General features: G+C 35.3%; 1 protein-coding gene across 1 annotated transcript; it reads right to left on the reverse strand.

The window, feature by feature from the left end:
* Positions 1-9,527: 9,527 nt before the first annotated feature.
* Positions 9,528-18,804, reverse strand: LOC123668815 (sodium/potassium-transporting ATPase subunit beta-2-like). The gene is made up of 7 exons (XM_045602511.1): positions 18,687-18,804; positions 13,989-14,039; positions 13,042-13,161; positions 12,711-12,889; positions 11,103-11,189; positions 10,164-10,392; positions 9,528-9,631 (listed from the first exon to the last, which is right to left on the reverse strand). Exons 1-7 carry the CDS (start codon positions 18,748-18,750, stop codon positions 9,528-9,530), a joined length of 834 nt encoding a protein of 277 aa, XP_045458467.1. The 5' UTR covers positions 18,751-18,804.
* Positions 18,805-25,144: the final 6,340 nt, after the last annotated feature.

Consider the following 25,144-nt stretch of genomic DNA (forward strand, 5'->3'; position numbering starts at 1 on the left):
CCTCAGTTCCCGGGAGCCCCACTATTCCCGGCTACGGCAGCGGCCGTGGTAACGGTGGGGTAGAGGGTGCTAAGAATCACCGGGGTACGGGAGGCTGCCATAGAAAAATATTCCTGGCTACGTATAATGGACGCACGCTACGGTTGGACCATCACCTCACCGAACTTGAGGTAGAACTTAGTCACATTAAGTGGAGCATACTGGGGTTGTCTGAAGTCCGAAGAGAGGGAGAGGACACGATGATCCTGGACTCCGGGCACTTGTTCTACTTCCGTGAAGGTGATGGGCTTTCCCAAGGTGGCGTCGGTTTTCTGGTTCACAAGACTCTCACTAACAGCGTTGTGGAAGTCAGTAGTGTGTCGACCCGGGTAGCGTACCTTGTACTTAAGCTCACCGACAGGTACTCCCTGAAAGTGATACAGGTATATGCGCCGACCTCGGCACACTCTGACGATGAAGTCGAAGCCTTGTATGAAGATATCACAAGGGCCATACATGGCACTACTTCGACCTTCTACAGCGTTGTTATGGGAGACTTCAACGCTAAAGTGGGAGTACAAGGCCGCGACGGATCGAGCATCGGACCACACGGATTGGGGCACAGGAATCACAGGGGGCAGACGCTTGTCAACTTCCTCGAATCGGAGGGGCTCTTCTTGATGAACTCATTTTTTGAGAAGAAGCCCCAAAGGAAGTGGACATGGCAAAGCCCCGATACTGTGACGAGGAACGAGATAGATTTCATCATAGCGGATAAAAGGCATATATTCAGAGATGTCTCAGTGGTTAACAGGTTTAACACCGGCAGCGACCACCGGCTAGTACGGGGCACTCTGAATATATGTCTCCGAAAGGAGCGGACCCGCTTGATGAAATCTACTCTCCGACCCACGCTGCCCCAAATACTATGTGGCTCCGAGCAGTTTCAGTTGGAACTCCAAAACCGATTCGATTCGCTGGAAACTACTAGCGACGTGGACGAGATAACCGACAACGTGGTGAAGACGGTGTGTACACTGGGTCGCAGGCACTTTCCACCAACAAAGCCAACGAAGCAGTCCAAACTTTCTCCCGAAGCCTTGGATCTGATGCGGCAGAGGCGCGAGTTGCCGGCTGCTTCGCCAGAACAGAGGGCTCTTTCCAAGAGGGTACGGAAAATTATTCGCCGAGACCTCCGCTGCTCAAATACGAGAGAGGTTGCTACTCTGATTGAGCAGAATAGGGGGTCCAAAGTTTTCCAAAGACCATTGGGGAGAAGCCTTCTTGCGAAGCTTAAAACAGCAGATGGCAGAACCGTCTGCTCTCGCCCTCAGGTCCGAGAAGAGGTTGAGAATTTTTATGGACAGCTGTACTCGTCGAGCGCACGCAAGCCTGCGACTTGGGACACCGAAGATCCACGGGTACCATTGTTGCGCCATTATTCGGAGTGTATCCCGGACTTCGAAGAGGATGAGATTGGTGCAGCGCTCGGGCAGCTTAAAAACGGAAGGGCCCCGGGGGATGACGGAGTTACCACTGAACTCCTTAAAGCCGCAGGGCGACCTGTCCTGAAAGCCTTGGCAAGACTATTTAACGCCGTCATCCACCGAGGTACCACGCCGGAGGCGTGGTCCAGGAGTGTGGTGGTGCTGTTCTTTAAGAGAGGCGATAAGTCTCTGTTAAAGAATTACAGACCGATCTCACTTCTGAGCCACGTCTATAAGCTGTTTTCGAGGGTTGTTACGAATCGTCTCGCCAGAAGACTCGACGAATTCCAACCACCAGAGCAGGCTGGGTTTCGAAATGGCTACAGCACCGTGGACCACATCCATACTGTTCGGCAGATTATCCAAAAGACGGAAGAATATAATCAACCGCTGTGTATGGCATTTGTGGACTACGAGAAAGCCTTCGACTCCGTCGAGACCTGGGCTGTCCTGGACTCTCTGCAGAGATGTCATATCGACTGGCGATATATCGAAGTACTAAAATCTATGTACGACGCGGCGACGATGACCGTTCATGTCAATGACCAAAGAACAAGACCTATTTCCCTCCGGCGCGGGGTAAGACAAGGGGATGTAATATCACCGAAACTGTTTACCACTGCGCTAGAGGATGTTTTTAAGACCTTGGATTGGGGGGAACGGGGCATCAACGTCAACGGTGAATTCATCTCTCACCTTCGTTTCGCCGACGATATTGTCATCTTTGCGGAGACGCTGGATGAGTTAGGCCAAATGCTGGCCGGCCTAAACGAGTCCTCCCGACGTGTCGGTCTCTGTATGAACTTGGATAAGACGAAAGTTATGTTTAACAACCAAGTCATACCGATACCGGTATCGGTCGATGGTACCCTTCTCGAAGTTGTTCAGGATTATATTTACCTAGGCCATACTATCCAACTAGGCCGCAACAACTTCGAGAAGGAGGCCGATAGGAGGATTCGGTTGGGCTGGGCGGCGTTTGGCAGACTCCGTCGAGTCTTCACTTCGAAGATTCCGCAATGCTTGAAGACAAAAGTTTTCGAGCAATGCGTCCTGCCTGTGTTAACATACGGAGCCGAGACGTGGACACTGACCAAAGGACTGGTCCACAAGTTTAAAGTCGCTCAACGTGCAATGGAACGGGCTATGCTTGGGGTCTCTCTCAAAGACAGGATTAGAAATGAGACTATCCGCGGGAGAACGAAAGTAACCGACATAGCCCACAGAATTAGCAAGTTGAAGTGGCAGTGGGCTGGTCATCTGTGTCGCAGGACCGATGGCCGTTGGAGTAGACGGGTCCTAGAGTGGAGACCGCGTCTTGGCAAACGCAGTGTGGGACGTCCTCCGGCCCGTTGGACCGACGATCTACGTAAGATTGCCGGTGTAGGCTGGATGAGGATTGCGGAAGACCGGGATGTGTGGCGCGAACTTGGGGAGGCCTATGTCCAGCAGTGGACTGCGATAGGCTGAAGTGAGTGAGTGAGTGAGTGAGTGACGTTTTTATAGCTTTTAAAAGTAAAAATAGAAAGTATTTTTTTACGATATAGATTTTTTAATTAGAATTCTCATAAATATTATTCAAGAAATCCTGTCACTATCAATTGGATTAAGTTAGTTTTTAACGTTTTAATAAAATAAATTAACGTTGAAATAAAAGTAATTTAGTAAGTAATAAGAACACTTTTTTCTATTTAGTAACAGATCATTAAATATTAGTATCATTTAAAAGTGAATATAAGAAAATTAATCATTCAACAATTTGTTCTCTTACTTTTTTTCATGTTCAAGCAGCCAGTTGACGTATAATCCACCATGATATGATCAGCTAGTTTTATCATTCTTTCAATATATTCGGAAAAGTATAATCCGACAAATTTTAAAGTGGGAGGAAATGACCTAAAAACTTTTTTCTCCATGCATGGGAAGCTGCCACTACCGGTTCCACCATGTCGAATCCCACACGGAGTCGCAGCTGACGGTCACGGATATTCATAATATAAATCCCTAATGCATTTTACGAAGTTTCGAATGGGAGGAAATAATTGACCAAATTTGTCCTTGGAACCCGGATCAATATGTTAAGAACATAATTCAAAATTTAAATGTGTCTAATTTCGTAGCTATTGTAAAAAAAATATGAGAGGTGTAGATATACTTTTAGGTTAATCTTGATAAGGAAGTTCTTTTGAGTGCTAAGTTTTAACTTTTAGCTTTTATCCCCAATTAAATGTAGATAACATTCTATACTGTTATTTTTTTTAAAAGATTTTAAGCAAAACTTCTTTATGAACACTTGACTTGGGAGTAAGCTGGTGAATACATGACGAGATCGTTACGAAAAGTGTAATTAATTGGGCAAGGAAAATGGAGCGAGGAGCACACATTTTCTTTCTCTCATGGGCAGTTACGTTTCGCATGTCTAAGACACACTGCAGGCCTATTGTGCAGAAGTTTTACTTCTGTCGTGTGATCTAAAGACACTTGTTTTTGTTTTTAATTTAAAATATTTACTAAAATTTAATAAACGCCAATTTTATATCAACTAGAAATACCTGCTTTTTATACATGTCAGCAAACAAGCATACGTCTAACGCATCGCAAGCGTACTGCTGACGTTAGCCCCCAGCCTTACTCACAACAGGGACACAACACTCCTTGAAATCATTATTATTTAGATGTGATCTTCTGTAAGGTGAAAGTACTTCCCCAGTTGGGCTTCTCCAGATTTTGAACAAGATATTTCCTGTTGTGCCCTACCCTAGCTTTAGGTTTAAAGAATATTTATTTCTCATTAAAAACATACAGTCACTTACATGAGAAATTATCAACAATAATGTTGGTAAAATACAACAAAAAATGTCCAGCAGTTCACAGATACATCGCAAATTGTTTTATGGATAATATTGTACTTACAACGGAAATCCCAGACCTAAACATTTTACATACTAAACTAGACTGTTCTTCAATGTATATCTATTTTGCATTTCAAATGAGTATGTATACACACTTTAGAGAAACTGTTTATTATTAGGTCATTTTGGAAATACATTATAACTGAAACAGTAATTTAAAAATCCCAAAATAGAAGAATAAATTTAGGATGGCAGCATTAAGCAGTGTTGATTGGTTAATAATTAATAAAAACCTTATCTCTAGAAAATGTGGCTTTCTCTTTCTTGTGAAAGTAATACGACAAGGACAAAAGCACCTAGTCATAGAGAACCAGTTATTGGTTACGAAATACATTAGCGGAGTTTTTAACCGGCTTCCAAAAGAGGAGGAGGTTCTTAATTCGACTGTATTTTGTTTTGTTTTTTTTTTTATGAATGTTACATCAAAACTTTTGACCGGGTGGACCGATTTCGACAAAGTTTTTTTAATCGAAAGGTGATGAGTGTCATTTGGTCCCATTTAAATTTATTTGAGATCTAACAACTACTTTTCGAGTTATAGCTAATAATGCGTTTTTACTTGACGCTTTTTTCGTCGACCTACGTTGTATTATACCACATAACTTTTTACTGGATGTACCGATTTTGATAATTCTTTTTTTTTGTTAGAAAGGAGATATCCCTAGTTTGGTACCTTGATAAGGAAACCAAGATTTGATGATAGGATCCCAGAGAAATCGAGGGAAACTCTCGAAAATCAGCATAACTTTTTACTTGATGTACCGATTTTGATAATTTTTAATTTAATCAAAAGCTGATGTTTATCATGTGGTCACATTTAAATTTTATCGAGATCTGATAACTACTTTTGGAGTAATCTTTGATAATGCGTATTTATTTGACTATTTTTTCATCTACACACGTTGTATTACTTGTCGATATAATTGAAGTCGGTTTTTTTTTTTCGTTTGCCTGCAAACACAAGTATTAAATCAGTAAACCAATGATTACTTTTTAAGGGAAAAAACAAAATACTTACCAATTTCTTTTTTAAGGAAATCATTTATAAAAATTAAATTAAAATTAAAAAAAAAACCCCCACGCAATAACTTGAGTTGCTTTAAAAAATTAAAAATAATTAAAGAAACTCAATCTTAAAGTATGTACGAGTATTAATAATTATAAAAAAAAAAATACATTGCGTTGGGGAACCGCAATCACCTTGTTATGTTTGTACAAATATTTCTTTCCGATTTGGATATCTGTCCTAGTGTTGTATGTCCCCATCGTGCCTCAGAGAGCACGCAAAACGTCGGTTCGATAGCGATCATTACCCACAGTATCACACATACTGCAGACCGCAGTGGAGAAATGGAGAAATGGAGTTGCACTGGCGTTCGCAGGTTCGATGGGGATCGTTATGAGCCCTGCAGTTCATGACAAACATTTCTATAGGCCAAACAAGTATTTTCCGCTGTCTGGGCATTTGTGTTTGTGTATTGTGTGTTCGTTGAGTATGGGGTGCCTATTTATTTGTTATTATTATTTTAATATTTTTACTATCTACTTTTGACAGAACGAAGTCTATACGGGCAGGTCAATCAGCACAAGGGCAATCTAGCACGTGTGTAAGAAAGGAATAATAAAAAACAGTTTTATTTATTCTTATTTTATTTCACATTTTAAGCATAATTATATCAAATAAATAACACGAACATCCAAGTTAGTTAAACAGGTACATTTTAAATGATTATTAAAAAACTTTCACACCGACTAGAATAAGGGACTTTATTGACATGTATTTTATTTTATTTTATTTTATTTAGGAAACAGACAGTACAATAATACAAGTATTATTAGGTAATGACTTGACGCTAAAGCTGTGATAGGCAAAATATAAGTATATAAGTATATTAAGAAGTATCAAAGGAAACGTACGATTACTTATATCTAGGTCATAGAATTATAAAACACTAGTTATGCCCCCGCGATTTCACACGTGTTACACGCGGGGAAATATCCTTCCAATGTACATGGAATGTCCCACATAAACAGAATTTTTTCAATTAGAACCAGTAGTTTCTGAGAACAAACAAATTTTTCTTATAGTATAGACAATTGATGAGGTTGTCAAAATTGTTACAATTTATAACTGATTAAATATTTGATAAATTACGTTATAAGTTCTAACGTTTTGACTACCCCAGGTCCTCCTCATTAACTCGTCCCTCTCACTCTCTGTCTCTTCGAATAACAGTTTTTTTTTTTTAATTTAGTACAATACAAAAGAAGACTTCTAAGTGAAAAAAAATCACCACATATTTAATTTAAATGGAGTATTAAATCACATAAATACGATAATATTTCACAAAAATAAAATAATCTAGCAATCATTTATAATTTCTGTTGCATATCATAATAACATATATTTAGATATTTTTTTTTTAATTTTGTAATGTGACTTTCTCGATAAACTTTTGTCCATCACTGAGCGACACTAACGAGGTAAAGATGTAACAGATAATGTAAAATTTGTGACCGGATATCAGTTACAAATCTACAGTTATTGCTTGTATGTTAATAGTATATTAAAAATATCTTTAATTTCTTTATAGTAAAGACCATATTTTTTTGCTAATATATACTTTTCAGAGTATTGTAAATATAGGTGATTTAGTATTGTAGATATTATCGATAATTTATAATATATTATAAAATTTATATTGATAATTTAAATAAATCTTTATTTTAATTATTTTCTTCAATAGGTACTTTTTTATTTGGTACATTGTTAGGCATGTTTCAGTTAATTTAATTTTTTTCCTTACTATTATATTTTTTTAATTACATTTAGCTTGAATTTTAATACTGCTTGGAACTTATAATAACGTAAAATTAATATATAGTGTTCGATTCCTAACTACATTTCTTCAGATGGGGAGTTCTGCAGGTGTAATGGATCACGTTGGGCATGAAAAAAATAATCCTAGCCCATTTTTAAATTTGATTTTGTTTAAATATAGGAGCTACTTTCGTTCCGCGTGGTAACTTTCGTGAGCGCGTAAGCACGGCTATAATTTACAATAAAAACATTCTACGGGAAGAAGAATTTATTTCCATATACGGTTGTTTAGTTGTATGCGGCAGTTAGTATTAATATTTCACTTCATAGTTTATAGACGTTTTATGGGCTAAGAAAAATAGCATTGGACGCATGCCGAAGTACGTCACCAGAGTACAGCGTGACAAGATTTAGTAGATTTCAATTTTTTTTTGTTAGATTTCGAGATATCGGTATCGAGGTGTCTAGTAGTAAGAAATTATTTGGTATATTTTGGTAGAATTCACGCTTTTCTACTATTCTGGTACCTTTTTTTCTTCATATGGCAAACCTCTCAAAAGCATGCGGGGTAATCCCTTTTTCATCGAATAAATGGTAACTATCTTTTTCTAAAATTAATTATTCGAGAGGGAAAGCTGTTGGGAAATCCCACATGTATTGAAAAAAATTTATTAGGTAAGTTTATTTTTAATTTTTATTCTTTTCGTAACCATTCTTGACGTAAACCAGTGATGTAAAAGTTACCGATTTATCACTGGAACTCTTGATTTTGGTGAATAAATACCGATAAAACTTAGAGTCTAATTTCGCGATTTACTCCATTTTAGCACATGAATCTTAAATTATACGAGTTTTGAGGTTTGTTACACTGTTTGTAGCTAAATTTAAATGTACATAAATGGTAATTCCCAGAGGCATTTTATATTGACTTCTTATTAAACAAGTCAATCTAAGCTGTATTTCATAGATACTAAGGATTAAATATTATTCTTATATTAGTCTTTGTAACGTAGGGGCTACCCACAGTTATTAATTCCAAGTGAAACACAAAAATTCAATAAAAAGTAGAATAGGTAAAAGATTCTAAGAAATAAAGCTTTCAAATTACATGAATGGACTCAAAACAGCTTTATGGTAATGTTACCCAACATAAAGAAGAAGAACCACTAACTCGATGTACCTAGATTTCTGTAGATTTTGATTTTGAACTAGCTGTGCCTGAGACTTCGTCTGCGTGGAATTTAACAAAAAAGTTATTGTTCAGTTCGCAAAGTTATAAAATAAAATTTCTAAAATAAAAGTAGCCTAAGTTACTCCTTATTACATCAGCTATCTACTATGGAAAGTCCCGTCAAAATCGATCAAGCCGTTTCAGAAATTAGCCGGAACAAGCAGACGTACAGATTTTGGTATATGTACTGTGTATACTTCCATATGTATTTAGTTAGAGTAGCTCGTGTATTTAGACAAAGTACAATATAATAAGGTCTAGGATTTTTTAACGTGAAACTTGATCTATTACATCTACAGAGATCCCGTAGAGGTCGAACAACCCTATATATCTAAATCTAATTAAATATTTAAAAATACATCACATATCTCAATTTAACTAAATTGTCAAAAACAAATCTGAAATCTTATTACGAAATTTTTTAAACCTAGTAATTTTATATTATAATCAACTTTTTTTTTTGTGATAGATTGTATTGTGACACACACATGTAAATACAATAACACTCATAAATAAATAAACAAACAAATATCTTATAACATACAAACGCGGTCGTCAGTTCTTATGGTAAGCAACTTAATGCTTGTGTTAAAGGTAACAGCCGACTGTTACACCTAATTTTTTTGATAAATATGCATAGAAATAATACATATATAAATACAAATATTACACCCAGCCATATTGAACCGACAGCAGGGCCACTACACACTGTGCCAACGGGCTAGTCACATGCTCAATAAATACATTACACATGCATTTCCTTAATCATACAAACACATACATAAACACATAGTTTCATAGTATTACTTAATATTTAAAAAGAATAATACTACGAACTTAGTAAGTACATTTTTACGAACACCTATTTTTATTAAAAGTAACGATATTTGTGAAGTTTTAGATTAACCATTCCATTTAGCGACCAACCATCCTTTAAAATCAAACATGACATCGAGTTTCTTTTCCTTTCCCAAATAATAATTATCATAATTACAAACGAACAACATTCGAAATTAGATGATATCGTATACATAAATAATACATAGTAAATATAAAAGTAAAATATAATAATAACTGTTTATATAAATTAAAAGAATTTATTCGATGTACAGTTCGAAGCGCGCGCGTCCCACCCGACTATTGTGGTCATACGCAATGTCACGTGACCAAATGCGACACTCCACGTTGATCACCACGCCGCCTGGAGGAACATTAACTAAACTAAATCATCTTGTAAACATCGGTAAATTGATAAAGCTTCCGCTCAATAAAGGAGAAAATTCGAAGCGGCTGCTGCTGTACTGCTGAGACATAGGTACTTATAAGTTGAATCTATTTGACAGCAGTATTTGGATTTAAATACGTGACAAAGTCAGAGCCTGTTTCACCGGTTAAGGATAACAGTATTTGATGACGGTATCCAAAAGATAAAAGTTTATGACAGATTATCTTTTGTTTACCATGAATTTTAAAGTTATCGTTTATTAGTTGATGAGAAATAGTCTATTCAACCACCTTCTGTATCTATTCGTAACTTATGCGTCGGATAAATTTTATCCACTACGTCAAACAGTCTTTCAATTTAAGTTTAATTCAGGTATTAGTTTTTAAGACTTATGAAAACTTTTGTTTTACAGAGACACCGAAATTATCATTTTTAAAATCCCGACACTGGCGACGTTGTAGACGTTATGATCACAAGCTAATACAGGTAAAGATACTTTAAAACTTACGGTGAGGATTCTCAAAGACCACAGCGATGAGAGGTCCAGAGATCTGATCAGGGAGCGAGCGGTCTGAGCGTGGGATCCGGTCAGCTGTGCGCAGGCGGCTGGTAGGGAAGCCAGGGGGCAAGTTAGCGGGGATGTACTGGATCGGACCGATATTCTCCTCATCAGCAGCAAACTCTCCTTTACAGGAAACCCAGATGTAATCACCGTATTGGTGGGCAGGGAACAAGTGCTGTGAAAAAAGAAAATGGAAGTAAGAGAGGATAATGAAGACTGAAAAAAAGGAGATAATTGGTCATTTTTTTTATGCAACAAAGTCGACAAACAAGTGTACGTTCGGCTCACTTAATGGTAAGCGATTACCATAGCCTATAGACGCCTACAACACCAGAAGTATCGCAATCGCGTTGCCAACCGTTACCCTGCATTGCCAACCCTTCCAGGAGCTCTGGCCATCCTACACACCACAAGAACCCATCATTACATTACAGCCTATACAGTCCATTGCTGGACATAGGCCTCCACAAGTTTACGCCAAAAATAACGTGAACTCATGTGTTTTGCCCATAGTCACCACGCTGGGCAGGCGGGTTGGTGACCGCAGTACTGGCTTTGTCGCACCGAAGACGCTGCTGCCCGTCTTCGGCCTGTGTATTTGAAAGCCAGCAGTTGGATGGTTATCCCGCCACCGGTCGGCTTTTTAAGTTCCAAGGTGGTAGCGGAACGAGTTTAGTACCGTAGCCACACAGTACAACAGGAACCCAACACTACTTTAAAATAGTCTTATTTAGCTGTGATCTTCTGTAAGTTTGAGGTGCTACCCCAATCGGGCTGCCCCAGATATTGAGCAGGATATTTCCTGCCGTGCCCTACCTCAGTTAAAACATCATGTAGTTTTGGATATTGGTAATAATCTGTAAATAATCATATTTATCCAATTACCATTGCTTTCCTAATATTATTGGGCATATCTGGAGGTATAGACAAGGGCATAGATACGTTGTAGGGCTCGGGCACCCAGTAGTGAACCTGAAAAAAAAAAATTATTTAGAATAACTACAAAATTAACAAATAAGTTTTTATTAGATTACATCTTTTAAATTGTTAAAATACTAATTAATTTTGTCGATGGTGTAGCTGTTATTTTTAAGTTTTTTTTTTCAAGCAATTTTGTTATTTAGTCATTAATTATTATACGTGTTTACAATTTGAATCTATCGACACTTTTCTGAAAATCGAATATCCTGTATATGGGAAAAAGAACGGCATTCGATCGGCTTGAATAATTTTGAATTTAATTCAGTAACAGCCCGAGTAGAAATTTTTTCGTCTTCCTGAGAAGGACCGGACCAGGCATGTCTGATCAGGATTAGATAAGGCATGTAACGCAGATGATTGGTCTGGACCTGATCAGGATGAGATAAGATTTCCTGATCGGGTCCAGATCAGGAAATCTCATCTCATCCTGATCAGCCGGTTCGGTCCGATCTTTTTAAAAAGCACGAATGTATATTCTTGAAAAAATTGTTTAACAAAAAAAAAAAAAAAACGACGATATTATAAATGTTACTTAACATAAATATTATGATTCTTTTTCCCGTGTATTTTTTCCAGTGTATTATTTATTTATGTTTTTACTTTAGATATGAATTATTTTTATTTATTTTTATGTTATTAATTAATTATTATTAATTAAATTTTATTTCTTAACTTCTAATATTTAACTACTAATTAACTATTTCCTATTACTTACGACTGCTCCACTGTGTAGAAATGGACTCCCTGCTAGACTGTCCTAAAAACTGTATATATACTAAGTGCACTTAAAAACTTTAATAGCGCGATTCAGGCTCAGTTCGCGTAATTTCTTTCAGGCTATCCTGATCTGGACCGGACCGGGTCCTGATCCAGTATGCCTTACCATACTTGATTATATTTTACATCAGGCTATCCTGATCTGGACCGGACCGGGTCCTGATCCAGTATGCCTTACCCTACTTGATTATATTTTACATCAGGCTATCCTTGTCTAGACCAGACCTGGTCCTGATAGAGCTTGCCGGATCCGGCATGCCTCATTGTATCCTGATCCGGTCCAGATACATGATCTGGTTGAGCCTGACCTTTTTTCTAGTCGGGAGTATGGAAATACTCACATTCAAGTACTAAGTTGTTAAATTACAGTATCAACCAATTCTTACACTTACAATTTCATCACTCTAATCTAACTTGTCTCTAATGTCCAAGAATCTTTCTTTTATCTGTTTCTGATATTTTATACAGGATTACAACTCATTCCAGTGGCGTAGCGAGAGGGGGGCAAGGACATTACGCCCCGGGCGCTACTCACAAAGGGGCGCCAAATGGTCCACAAAGCTAAAAATTGCTGTATATATTAAATGGTTTTCGAATTGCGCTAAAAAGGTATTGTGCCCCGGGTGCGAATTAAGCTCGCTACGCCTCTGACTCAGTCATATCAAATCCACCTCTCGAATCAATCTTCTTACTTTAAAATATAAATACATAAATAAAGGTAAATGAAAGACGTACGTGACTTAATCTAAGGAATACACATGGCCTGCCATCCCTGTAGCCGTAGAAATTGTCAACATTGCAAGGTGCCCACATGCTCAGAGCGCGCTCACAGCTCGGCACGGGTAGACGATGTTCCTGATGACGCACTGAGCACGGTGCGCGTGGGGGTTCTTCGGGGACCGTTGTTTCGTATGCTAATTGTTAAAAATGTTTATGGTGAGGCTTATGAAAATTCAAGATGGAAATAAGTAACATTAATTCAGTTGTGTAAAAAAAACGTAGAAAATAAAAAAGAATTAGACCTTTACTGCTGGAAAGCCTAAATACAATATTTTTATGCTCTTACCCTTCAGGAAATCGTTAAGCTTCCTGTACCATGGATGCCAGGTTCCCGAATCGCTAACACGGAAGTGAATCAGAGGCTGCTCATAGTTATAATCGTCTGATCGCGGCCACACTTCGAGTTCTAAAAAAAGATAATATTTAACAATAAATTAATGATTTAAAGCACATAATATATTTATGTTGCGTTATTTGTTGTGTCAAATGTATATAATTAAATCTCAATCTAAAAAAATAAATAGGTAATTTTAATTTAAAACATAAGATATCGAGACCGAGTATTAAATGTGCATAGCGTGATAATTTGAGTGATATTAAACGTAGCTAGCGTAGGATTACTTTAAATATTGACTTCCTTATATTTTTTTATTAGGTTCACAAATTGAATGATACAACATAAGAAAGTTTGTATGTGTAACAATTTGAAAGACGTACAATGTTCATTCTTGTTACAGTGAAAACAGCATGCGATATGCGATATGCGATATTATAATCCTATTTCGTACTCTAGCTTTAGGTAGTTAGAAAAAATGTGGTTAAATTAATTACATCAACATAATATTTAATCGTAATCACAATCGGTACATCTTGAGCTTTAAAATAACTTTTTTATGACCATTTCAACTTTTTGTAGAACTTTCAAGTTTTTGTAGAACAATCCAGAATTGAAGTATTAAAATTCCTATCATGCGAAAGTAGAATGTAATAATTCGTAAAAGAAAAGACTAGCGTCTAATGGTTGGTAACACTGTCAAAACTAAGCGCTGAAATTTTTAGAATAACTTCTTAAATTGTTACAATTGTTTTCTTAATAAATTTGAATTAAGATTTTTAAAATTTATCATTGTTTGAATGATTGACAGATTAACAGTAAATAAAACACAGAGAAAAGAAATGATGTCAGCTAATAACGGCATTAAACAAGAGTTATAAGTACAGTAACTAACTCACCAACATAACGATACGGTAACAAAAGACCAAGGAGTAAACCAATGATGCCACCTGAAATTAAAACAATAATTTAGTCTAAATATTAAATTTACTTATTTTAAGGTTAAAGATATTTATTTTCTCATTTTAATACAGTCATTTGCATGAGAAGTTATAACATATATATGACATTTAGTACAGTCCAGTTTGTAAGTGGCAGACATGTTCAGTGATTTTGTGAATCGTGTATGTTTAATTATTTAATTATTTGTTGCACACTTAAAAACACCATATAAAGAGATACCAAAATTCAAAGGAGGTCTTATATATTCGCAAGGGTGCAATACTGTACTATCAACAACAAAAGATACGTTAGAAACCTCCAAAATTATCAGTGTTTTTCTACCATATTATATCTGCGTTATAAATATAAACTTTCCTCTTCACATCACATCATCACATCAGCCTTATGCAGTCCACTACTGGATATAGGCCTCCATAAGTTCACACCAAAAATGGCGTGAACTCATGTGTTTTGCTCATAGTCATCATACTGGGCAGGCGGGTTGGTGAACGCAGGGCTGGCTTTGTCGGACCGAAGCCGCTGCTGCCCATATTCGGCCTGTGTATTTCAAAGCCAGCAGTGTGATGGTTGTCTCGCCATCGGTCGACTTTTTAAGTTCCAATGTAGTAGTGGAACTGTGTTATCCCTTAGTCGCCTCTTACGACACCCACGGGAAGAGAGGGGGTGGCTATATTCTTTAATTCCGTAACCACACAGCATACAACAGCTAGCAACTTTCCTCTTGAATCACTCTATCTATTTAAAAAAAAACGCATCAAAACCCGTTGCGAAGTTTTAAAGATCTAAGCATACGTAGAGACAGACAGCGGGAAGTGATTATGTTTTATACTATGTAGTGATACTGACTTCTTACTGACAACTCCTGCTTATGAAGTACCAAGGGTACTTGATACGCTATATTTAGTACTTATTATTCGCTTGTCTTGCTACGTTTCTTCTATACAATAGTTTATTTCAAACAACTTATAAAATAAGAAGAATTATTTCTTTGATATATTTAAAACGCTTAAGTGAAATAATATTTTTTTCCTCAACAATTCCAATACAATTTGATTAGTTTTCAATCAAAGTACAATGACCGGATAAAATGCGGACCCAGGATGCCTATAAAGCCTTTCAAGTGTGACTAATGAGCTCAAAGGATTGCTATTATATACTGCACCATATGCAGACGTATGTAATCGAATTTATAAATTTAATTTATATTAAAATAAATACAATTGTCAAAAGTTTTTCATTTAAAGTTTTACATAAGTCTTAATTGAATATACTACACTAAAAAACATTACCAATATGAAATCGGCTCGTGCTACCATAAGAATAAAAAAACATAATTATTATAAAAAATATACACAACTTAAGAACTAAATATTTACAGAAAGTTGTGAAATAAATCATGTTCGTCTGGAATGATGCCAAGAACGCTGGCAGTATTTATCCGTTTCATCGCTTTGCCGATTCTCTGGGCAAAAATGTAAGAACCTTCTTATCACCAGTGGAGGCAATAAGACGAGGTGTTAAATCTTTAAAAAAATTTAGCTCTTCTACTGCAAGGTCCAAGTGATTCGACTGCAAACGGGACAAAGATGTAATTTAGAATTAGTGAGGAATATTTGTGCCGTTTAGTCGTTTCAGCGTTCTCCACAGCGGCTCCCGCTCTTAAGTCTGTACAAGCTCAATTTTTATCCTACAGTAACACACCTCCTACACATACCAACCTATAGTTTATAGTATGTACTAGCAATTTTGTGTAGGTTTTTATATCCCATTTTATATTATCATTGTACAGTTTTCAAAACAATGTCTAATTAAATGTGTACCGCTCCCCATAGCTTTACTATTCTAGGATAGTATTAATTTACGTTGGAACGTTTTCTACATTGTTACTGACGCTTTTACGACTAAACACAAAGTTTTATTTTTTTCAATTTGCACCACCTTTATGTTTATGGGTACTGGTTACATCATCACTATATTTTGAACGGCTAACTTTTATACATCTAACTATAGTACTGTAGTATGACAATCATTTATACTGATTATTTTTTAGTTGTAACTTGTATTTCATTATTTACATTCATTAATTTTTTTCCAATTTTGTTTTTAAAGAACTGGGTTGGCAAACAAGCGGATGGCTCGCCTGATTCTAAGCGATTTTCGTTGTTTATAGATGCCTGAAACACCAAAAGCATCGCAAGTGCGTTGCCAACCCTACCTCCAATCTCCCCCAGGAGCTCTGGGACCTTACTCACGACAGGATTACAATACTGGTTGAAAGCAGGCTATTTAGCAGTGATATTCTGTAAAGTTGACGACTTCGGAAAATTAGTCTGTCTAAATTTTAAACTTTTTTTTAGTTGCTGCTGTTCTACATTATCGTATAGGCGATTTTTTTTTGTTGTTTTTACATACATACTTTAACGACAAAATATACATCGCATAAAGGTATAAATAATTAAGTCTGTTGTGACCTAAATTATGGATATTGCTTCTACTTATTGAATCACTAAATCCTAGTACAAATTCATCAAACGATTGTCATACGAATTAATTGCAATATTTATCTTTGTTTTCTAATTTAAAAATTGTGTTAGTTACCTGTTTTTTATTATAACACACAGATAATTATGTCGTTACAAAAAAGGTTCAACTGTCGCTTTGATGTTAGGCAAGTATATTTCTTTTAATGTTTTTATCAGACTATAACTGTAATTTCGAAATTTAAATTTTTTATAACTTTTTTTTTCAGTTGATGATATAGAGTTTTTTTTTGTAGTCTGTGTTACGGTTCTTGTAATTTTTTTACTTACCTTTTTTTTCTAAGTAATCGTATTTACTTATTATTTCTATTTAATTATACTCATAATTTTTTGTGTAACTCTCTGCGATTTGTGTCGTGTACCGAATAAACGCGACCCGAAAAACTTTCTTTCTATCTTTATTTATTTATTTATTATTATTTATCATTTCTTACTTAGCTTTGCGTTCGAAAATCATCAAAATCTGTACAATTGTATTGCTAAGCTGAAAAGTTTGCTTACTTGTTTGAACTCGTCACTCACAAGACCTACTGGTTCGACTTGAAAAATTCTTTTTGCGTTAGACAGACAATTTACCGAAAATGGCTATATATAGGCTAACTAATTTTTTAGTAAGTATGTTCATCAAATTTACGTGGGCTAAACCGTGGGGTACAGCTAGACGGGCGTAGTTCTAGAGTTGGGATTTTGTTTGGCAGCTTTACAATTTTTGTTATAGTGCGTTAATGACAAGTTTAGGCAACTCTCGGATAATTTTAGATACGCTTCTTAATACAATTTCAAGCGTAAAAGTAAACCTATGAATATAGACAACATGTTAGCGAAACGGTCACGGCGCTGGCTTGGCCATACAAATGTTTGCCGTGGTCTGGTCGTTTGTGCTTGTATATTGTGTTTGTTTACGAACCCCAACACAGGAGAAAATCCTAGTGTGGGCCGTTGAGAGTGGGTCGTTTATATTTTTATTTATATATCTTAATAGTTAAATACGAGTATGTGCTAACAATTTTAAGATAATTTGTTTTATCAAAATACTATAACTTTATTCAAACAGGGTTCAAAAGCACTTTTGAATTATCATTTTATAAATAAAAATTTTAAAAGTAATTATTATTTTTTAAAAATTAAGCTGCCACTGATTCGGAATGTAAATTCTGCAGAGAAGAATCGGAAAGAAACTCCGCAGTTAGCCTTTGGAAATAACATATAAATTGTGTTTTAGTACGAAATAAGTAATCTTGCATGAAATACAGCGTCACTAAGACTACATCTTTATCAACTATGTAATTCTGCACCGAATAAGACGCTTTATCTATTAATTTCTTTTTGATAAAACTTATAACTTATGTTGAGAGAATTTCAAAATTGTGTGTGTGGGATTTTATTATACATGCGAATATTAACCCAGAAAAGAGACGTTTACTTTGCGCAGTCGAAAAATCGGATATTCAATTTTGTTATTCCTTCTCGTGTTTACACCGCGATTATTACTATTTATATGAAAACAATCAATATTCTTGTGAATATACGAAATATTGTTTTAAATATATTGCGACGCAATTGTTAATATCTACTATATGAAAAACATCCCGTAGGGAGACTCGAGCCCCAAAATCGTAAAAGCCGTGAATAGCCCTTTTCCAAAATAAATACAGCCATAGTATTTGTAGCATAACCCCACAGTAGCACTATGAAAATAGCTAAAATATATCAAACGTGCAGTAGCAACGTCGGTCAATTGTCGTACTTTTCTAGCTGCGAGTGCTGCGGAGCTGAGTCTACCATTCAAGCATGACAAATGGGAATTCAACTGAAGTTTTAGATTCAAATTTATCCCTAAGAAAACTGTAGTATCATTGACTATAAACTTCTCGTTATATATTTCAATATTATAATTCTAATGCTTAACATTGGGCAATGCAAACACAACGCAATTGATTTTCTTGGCGTTCAAAACCAAGCTGTTAGTTTCCAATCACTAACAAGATAATAACAAATCATAGTTTTTGTCATATAACAAAGAAGAAAAACAAAGGAGTTTGTATACCTACGTAAAAATTGGCCATAAAAAAAAGAAAAAAATTCAACACTCACCAATCACAAGAACGGTGACAGAAACGATGACAATAATTTTAATAGTACGTTTATCCAAACCCATTGTCACTGGAACTTAATTTCAACTTGTTGTGTCCACAAGCAAAGCTAGACACTGAATGATGCGGAATCTGGGAAGTATGGGAGAAATGGGAACTGAGGGGAGGAATGGACGATGTACATTGATGGCTGAATATTTTTTTAGCTATAAAAAATATAGAGTGTGTGCTTAAGACCGCACGGCAGAAGTGAAAACTTCATTGGCGGTCACAATCAATTTCTAATATAATAATAACTATTAAATTAATAATGAAAATTATTATACAATATACATACTAAACATCACGACACAACAGCGAAGAGCAGCTGTCTGTATCTTTCTCGCTCGGGTACACTCGGCGGTGTCCTGTTCACCCGATCGAACCTTTCACCTCAGAGCGTGACGGATCAGCCTAACTTACTATCTACGAAAAAGCGCCTCCTCTAAGTCGGCTAAAAACTAATGACGCCTACGTATCATGCAAAAAATCATAGAATATTAATAGCTATAAATAAACATAAATGTAAAATCTAAAACCATGCCTCGATTTATCAAAATCGGTAATTAAAAGCTTCAATGTACTTCGAAGCTCGTGTAACAGTTCTTAGGGTACGGCGTACGACAGACAGCAGGCGCCGCGACGCGCTGGCGCCGCCCGGTCGCATTTACCTACCATCCCTCGAGGGGGTATTACTGCCCTTTACGTAATATATTTTGACACAACATTCGATTCTTAATTAGGTACTATCTATACTAATATTATGAAGATTAAATTAAAGATTTGATTTTTATTGATTTGGAATATATAAGCTCAAAATCTACAAGATGACGCTGCTATTACGATTTGAAAAGCTCTCTAAATTAAATGCTACATTATTACCGAGTGACATAGGCTATATTTTAACGGAAGAGAACGAAAGAGACAAAATCGTAAAAGAAACGCATTCAAAGACGGAACTTCTCTATATTCAATTTTTTCTTAAATAACTTATCTATTCGATTGTTTATATTTATAGTTTCAGCGCCATTTTTACGTTTTATAGCCTTTTTCATATAACTAGGTCGGTAAACAAGCGTACGGCTCACTTGATGGTAAGCGATCACCGTAACTTATAGACGCCTGAAACACCAGAAGCATCGCAATCGCGTTGTCGACCCTACTCCCCCAGGAGCTCTACATATCTAACAAGTGTAGTATTCATTGTTCTATCATTCTCAAATATTTTTACAAATAAATTTAAAAAATTATACTTATACTCAAACTGCCTCCATTAGAATGTAAATCCTATGTTCCCTAACAGAGCAACCACAATGCACCAGCATAAACGCCCATACCGCGACAAAATTATATTAAAGTCAAAAATTAATAACGAAAAAGGTATCAATCAATTTCATTACTATAAAATCACTTTTAAATACTTCGTATCCATAGCAAGTGAAAGTTAAGCCGTCGGTCCCGGTTGTTATCATGTACACCTGATAGCGATCGCTACTCATAGTAGGGAATATATCCGCCAACCCGCATTGGAGCAGCGTGGTGAATTAAGCTCTGATCCTTCTCCTACATGGGGAAAGAGGCCTATGCCCAGCAGTGGGATATTACCGGTTGAAGTGTGAAAGTAAACTTTAAATCGAATCAAAGATCGATAAATTAAATTATGTTTTCTTTGTCGTTAATAAGCCAGCTGGCCAACACAATGAAAAAGTTTCAGCGTATTAAATTCTTAAACTAAAACTTACTTAGACCTAAAGATTACTTAAAGCCAAACGACATGTCAAAGAAAAAATTATCAACTTCCCTTTAAAGAAGGTAACAAAATTAATTCTACGACATTTTTTATAATACTTACCTGAGTTTCACATCATTAAACATTCTAATTTGAAACCTGTCTCAATATGTAAACTATAAGATGTAATAAAAAACCGTTTGCAAATTAAAGGGCAGGTAAGTATTTGGGCCAGAAGGTCGCGACACATTGGCATCACCCGCTGTGGGGAAATGTCTATATTATATTTTAGACATTGTACCTCTAGAACTATCTTTAAAAAATTATAAATCAAATTACACCAGAGCTGTTATGGAAATTGTGGCATGGGCGTTATTCTATTTTTAATTATTTATTTTTTTATTTATACAACATTCTTTACGATAATTTTTTTTTAAATCTTTGTATTTTATTGCACTTCAGGGCAGCAGTCCTCAGATTACCTAGAAAAGCTGGAACATATTCACTTTTTATCAATAATAATAATTCTTCTTTACTATATATACGTAAATCCTCTTTTTAACAATGTTTTTTTCTTCGTTGAATTTCACAAGTATTATCTCCTCACTGTCATCATCTCAAAATACACTAATCTACATTTAATTGAATAAATAAAAGAAAACGTAAACATTAACGAACTTTTTAGAGTATTTCCATAAGCCGATAACGTCGTAGGGGTAGGGGGATGAAATCTGGGGCGAACGAACCCGACAGCGCGGCGCCGGACCGGGGTCGTCTAATGTTTTCGATCTCTGTGTTTGTTACTGTGCTATTTTTACGCTTACGATTTAGGTCGGATTTCTTACAAAATAGAGTAATAATATTCAATTGAAAAGAAATATTTGTACAAATAGAAATGTCCATCCCGAGCGGGAATCGAACTCGCAAATCAGAGCGGTTGTTATATTTTATTGTTATTTCAAATTTTATTATAAATTTGATGACAAAATTAATTTTAAGAATTGAAAGAAAAACAAATAACACAAGTAAGGTAAAGTGAGCTAACATGAGCAACGTGTGATCGTATTCCGAGTACTAGGAAAACATAAACTCGTGGCATACGTAAGGTTAGCAAGGAAACTAATCCCTCCATACTAAATATCAGTAATGAGATTGTATTGATAACCTATAAAACTATCGTATAATGATAACATTAGCTTATGATCGAAAAAAAAAACCATTATTATAATTCTATATTTCTATCTAATTTAAATATAATTTGTTTGTTTACTTATTTATTCTTACACAAAGGCTGAAAATATTAACGATTGTGTTTGATTGGGCTACATCTAAGGGGTCGGTGACACACATGAAGCTTACTCATTTCGTATTGCGATGTCGTCGATAGAAGAAGCTTCGTGTTACTTAGGAATTGTATCGTATTACATTTTAAAGACCAAAAAAGAGGACGAAGTTTGGAAATAATTTATTTTGAGTAATTTCACAATCAAAAGTAACAAAAATTACAAATACCTTCACTACAAGCGTTGCGTTTCTACGGACTGGCGAAACATAATTGTGTTTGCTCGCAAACAAAAAAAAAACGAATTAAATTACATCGAAAAGTAACACATCGTAGGTAGACGAAAAAAAAGTCAAATCAAGACGCAATTATAAGTATAGATCAAAAATTACTTGTTAGATCGTAATCAAATTGATCACACGACACACAGCATCTTATGATTAAAATAAAAATCATGGAAATCGGTCCACCCAGTCAAAACTTCTGAGATTTCATAGGTACATAAAAAAATACAATCGAATTGAGAACCTCCTCCCTTTTTTGGAAGTCGGTTAAAAATGGCGGCTTACGGCTCCCATCGCTGCCACACGTCGGATCGCCAACGAACTTACTCGGCGGTTTTAAAGTACTTAGGGTGAACACCCGCGAAAAAGGTCGTCGAGCCACAAGTTCGCGAACTTACTCGTACGTCTATCATCCCCTTAACGCTCGCTACCAAAAGTTTTCATTATGGATGAAGTGCAATATAATTAATTTTACCACAATTGATATGTTTCTTAGATGTCACGATAAGTAACTATCTCGAAGGTCATTAAATTAATATCCTAAATTCTGTAATACGCTACAATTCGATAAGTGATACGATAAAATCCTAAATAACACAAAGCTTCTCCTCTCGACTCGCAATAAAGAATGAGTAAGCTTCACGTGTGTCACTGACGTCGAGCCGAGTAAGTATGCGATCTTAAAAACCGCGTAATTTAAGTTCGCACGTCTATCAGCCCCTTAAATGGCAGTGGGCTAACCATCCGAATCGCAGGACCGATAGCCGTTGGAGCAGACGTGTCCTGAAGTGGAGATCGCGTCTTGGCAAACGCATTGTGGGACGTCCTCCGGCCGGGTAAGATTGCCGGTGTAGGCTGGATGAGGATTGCGCAAAACCGGGATGTCTGCTGCGAACTTTGAGAGGTATTTGTCCAGCAGTGGACTGCAATAGGCTGAACTGAACTAAACTAATACGTATATGCCCTCAATCCATATGTGTAATATTATTATAGTGTATTGTTTAATTAACGAGATTTTTTTTAAAGTTGGACCACTTTAAAAAACAAATTCTCAAAATAGCTAATGGTATGTAGAAGATACTTGCAAAATTTTAAAATGGGCCGATAAGTCGTTTAGGAGCTAGACCAGTTATAACGCCTGAGCGCAGTAGTCGGTATCACCATCTGGGCTACATCTGATGCTGGCTGGCATCTGGTCCTTCTTTTTTGGAAGTCCGCTACATAAGTTTAATCTATAGTTCTAAAAAAAGTAACCATTAAACCATTTTTTTTAAATTTAAATAGGTATAAAGATTTCTTATATAGGTATAAAGATTGACTTATTTATATATACAAATATATAATAAAATTGGAGCTCAGTTTGTAATATTAAAATAACCGCTTTTTACTAAATGCACGTACATACGCGCACGTGTACACGGTACATATAATAATAATAATAATAATTTATTTCAGACATATGTCCATATTTTTGTTAGTTACATTTTTTCCTAAGCTATGTTAGTTCCAACAATTGTGACAAATGACAAACAAACAAATTATACCAAGTCAAAAATCAATAAAAATAACACTAACATCAAAATCAATATACTGAAATTCAATCAAACCCAAAATTAAAATGATCACCAAATTCAATACTAAAATTCAATCAATATTACAATAATTAAAATTAAAAAATTAAAATAAATACTAAAAAATAAATACTAAAAAAATTAAAAAAAAAATCAATATTAAAATTCAATCAAAATTAAAATTAAAACTAAAAACTAAAATCATAATTCAATCAATAGAAAAGCTTAAGAAATAATAACTTATTCAATTTAAATTAAGTTTCAAAAAAATTTCAATATATTAAATTATCACAAATTATCACCGTAAAACCAAAATCAAAAATTAAAACTAAGAATCAAGACAAAATCGAAATTGAAATAAAAATTATAATTAAATGTCAGTTACAATAATTCTTAACAACTATGTTAGTTATAAAAAAAAAAAAAAAAAAAAAAAATATATATATATATATATAACAAGATAACATTTTTTTAAATTTTTGTCTGTCTGTCTCTGTATTTCTATGTAATTATTGTGTCTATGTAAATGTATGTATTTATTATTGTAAGTATGTAATAAATTACAGTTATTTAGCTATATTCTTTACGTTGTTATTTCTTGCACCGTGTCCCCCGCTATATGACACTCTCTCTCATGACCATTGGTTGACTGGAAGAGATCTCTTCTAAACATAAGTCCACCTTTGCCATCAGCTTTATGTGTAATTTTCTGTACATTATTTTTAATGCAATAAAGTATATAATATAATATAATATATGTCCTATTGTTCCGGCTAATCTCTGAAACAGCTGGACAGATTTTGACGAGACTTTTACTGGCAGATAGCTGTTGTAATAAGGAGTAACTTAGGCTACTTTTACTTTTACATTGTTTATTTTATAACTCTGCGACTAACTGAACAATAACTTTTTTGTTCAACTCCACGCGGAAGAAGTCGCGGGTACAGCTATTAATATTATAAATGTGAATGTGAGTTTGTTTGTTACGCTTTCACGATTAAAATATTTAACCGATCATCATGAAACTTTGTCCACATACTTCTGGAAGTATCAGAAGTAGCATATTATCCTTTTTATCAAAAAGAAACATTCAATGCGAGCGAAGCCGCGGGTAAAAGCTAGTGTGTAAATATTTCTAGCAATCACGTGACAATTATACTCTTTCGGCACTATTAAAATCAAAATTAAAAATATCTTTATTCAAATAGGCTTTAAAAGCACATTCGAATAATCATTTTGCAATTTACAATTTTAATCTTTTTTTAAAATCAAGCTACCACCGGTTCGGAATGCAGATTCTTCAGGGAAGAATCGGCAAGAAACTAGCAAATTTGGTAGAAGATAGAAGACATTCAAACATAATAATGGTAGTTTTTAATGACTATAATGCTGGCGTCACATATGATATTGCTTTGGGTAAAAAAAAAAACATTTAGTTTAATTGTACTCCTAATCATTTGTGCTTGCAAAAAAATGTCTACTTTACAATTGCTCTTCCCGATGCTTTGCAGGGTAATGTGTTTTGTACGAGTATGTACAACCAACTATATTGGC

The sequence above is a fragment of the Melitaea cinxia genome, chromosome 3 (assembly GCF_905220565.1).
Source record: "Melitaea cinxia chromosome 3, ilMelCinx1.1, whole genome shotgun sequence".
In the NCBI taxonomy this organism is placed as follows: domain Eukaryota; kingdom Metazoa; phylum Arthropoda; class Insecta; order Lepidoptera; family Nymphalidae; genus Melitaea; species Melitaea cinxia.

Bases quoted from the DNA above. Each gene is read 5' to 3' on its own strand.
- LOC123668815 (XM_045602511.1), bottom strand. From the start codon at position 18,750: ATGGGTTTGGATAAACGTACTATTAAAATTATTGTCATCGTTTCTGTC. The intron at 14,040-18,686 runs GTGAGTGTTGAA...TTTTAATTTCAG, and splicing joins TGTCACCGTTCTTGTGATTG to GTGGCATCATTGGTTTACTC. The intron at 11,190-12,710 runs GTACGTCTTTCA...TTTTTTTTTCAG, and splicing joins TATTCCTTAGATTAAGTCAC to GTTCACTACTGGGTGCCCGA.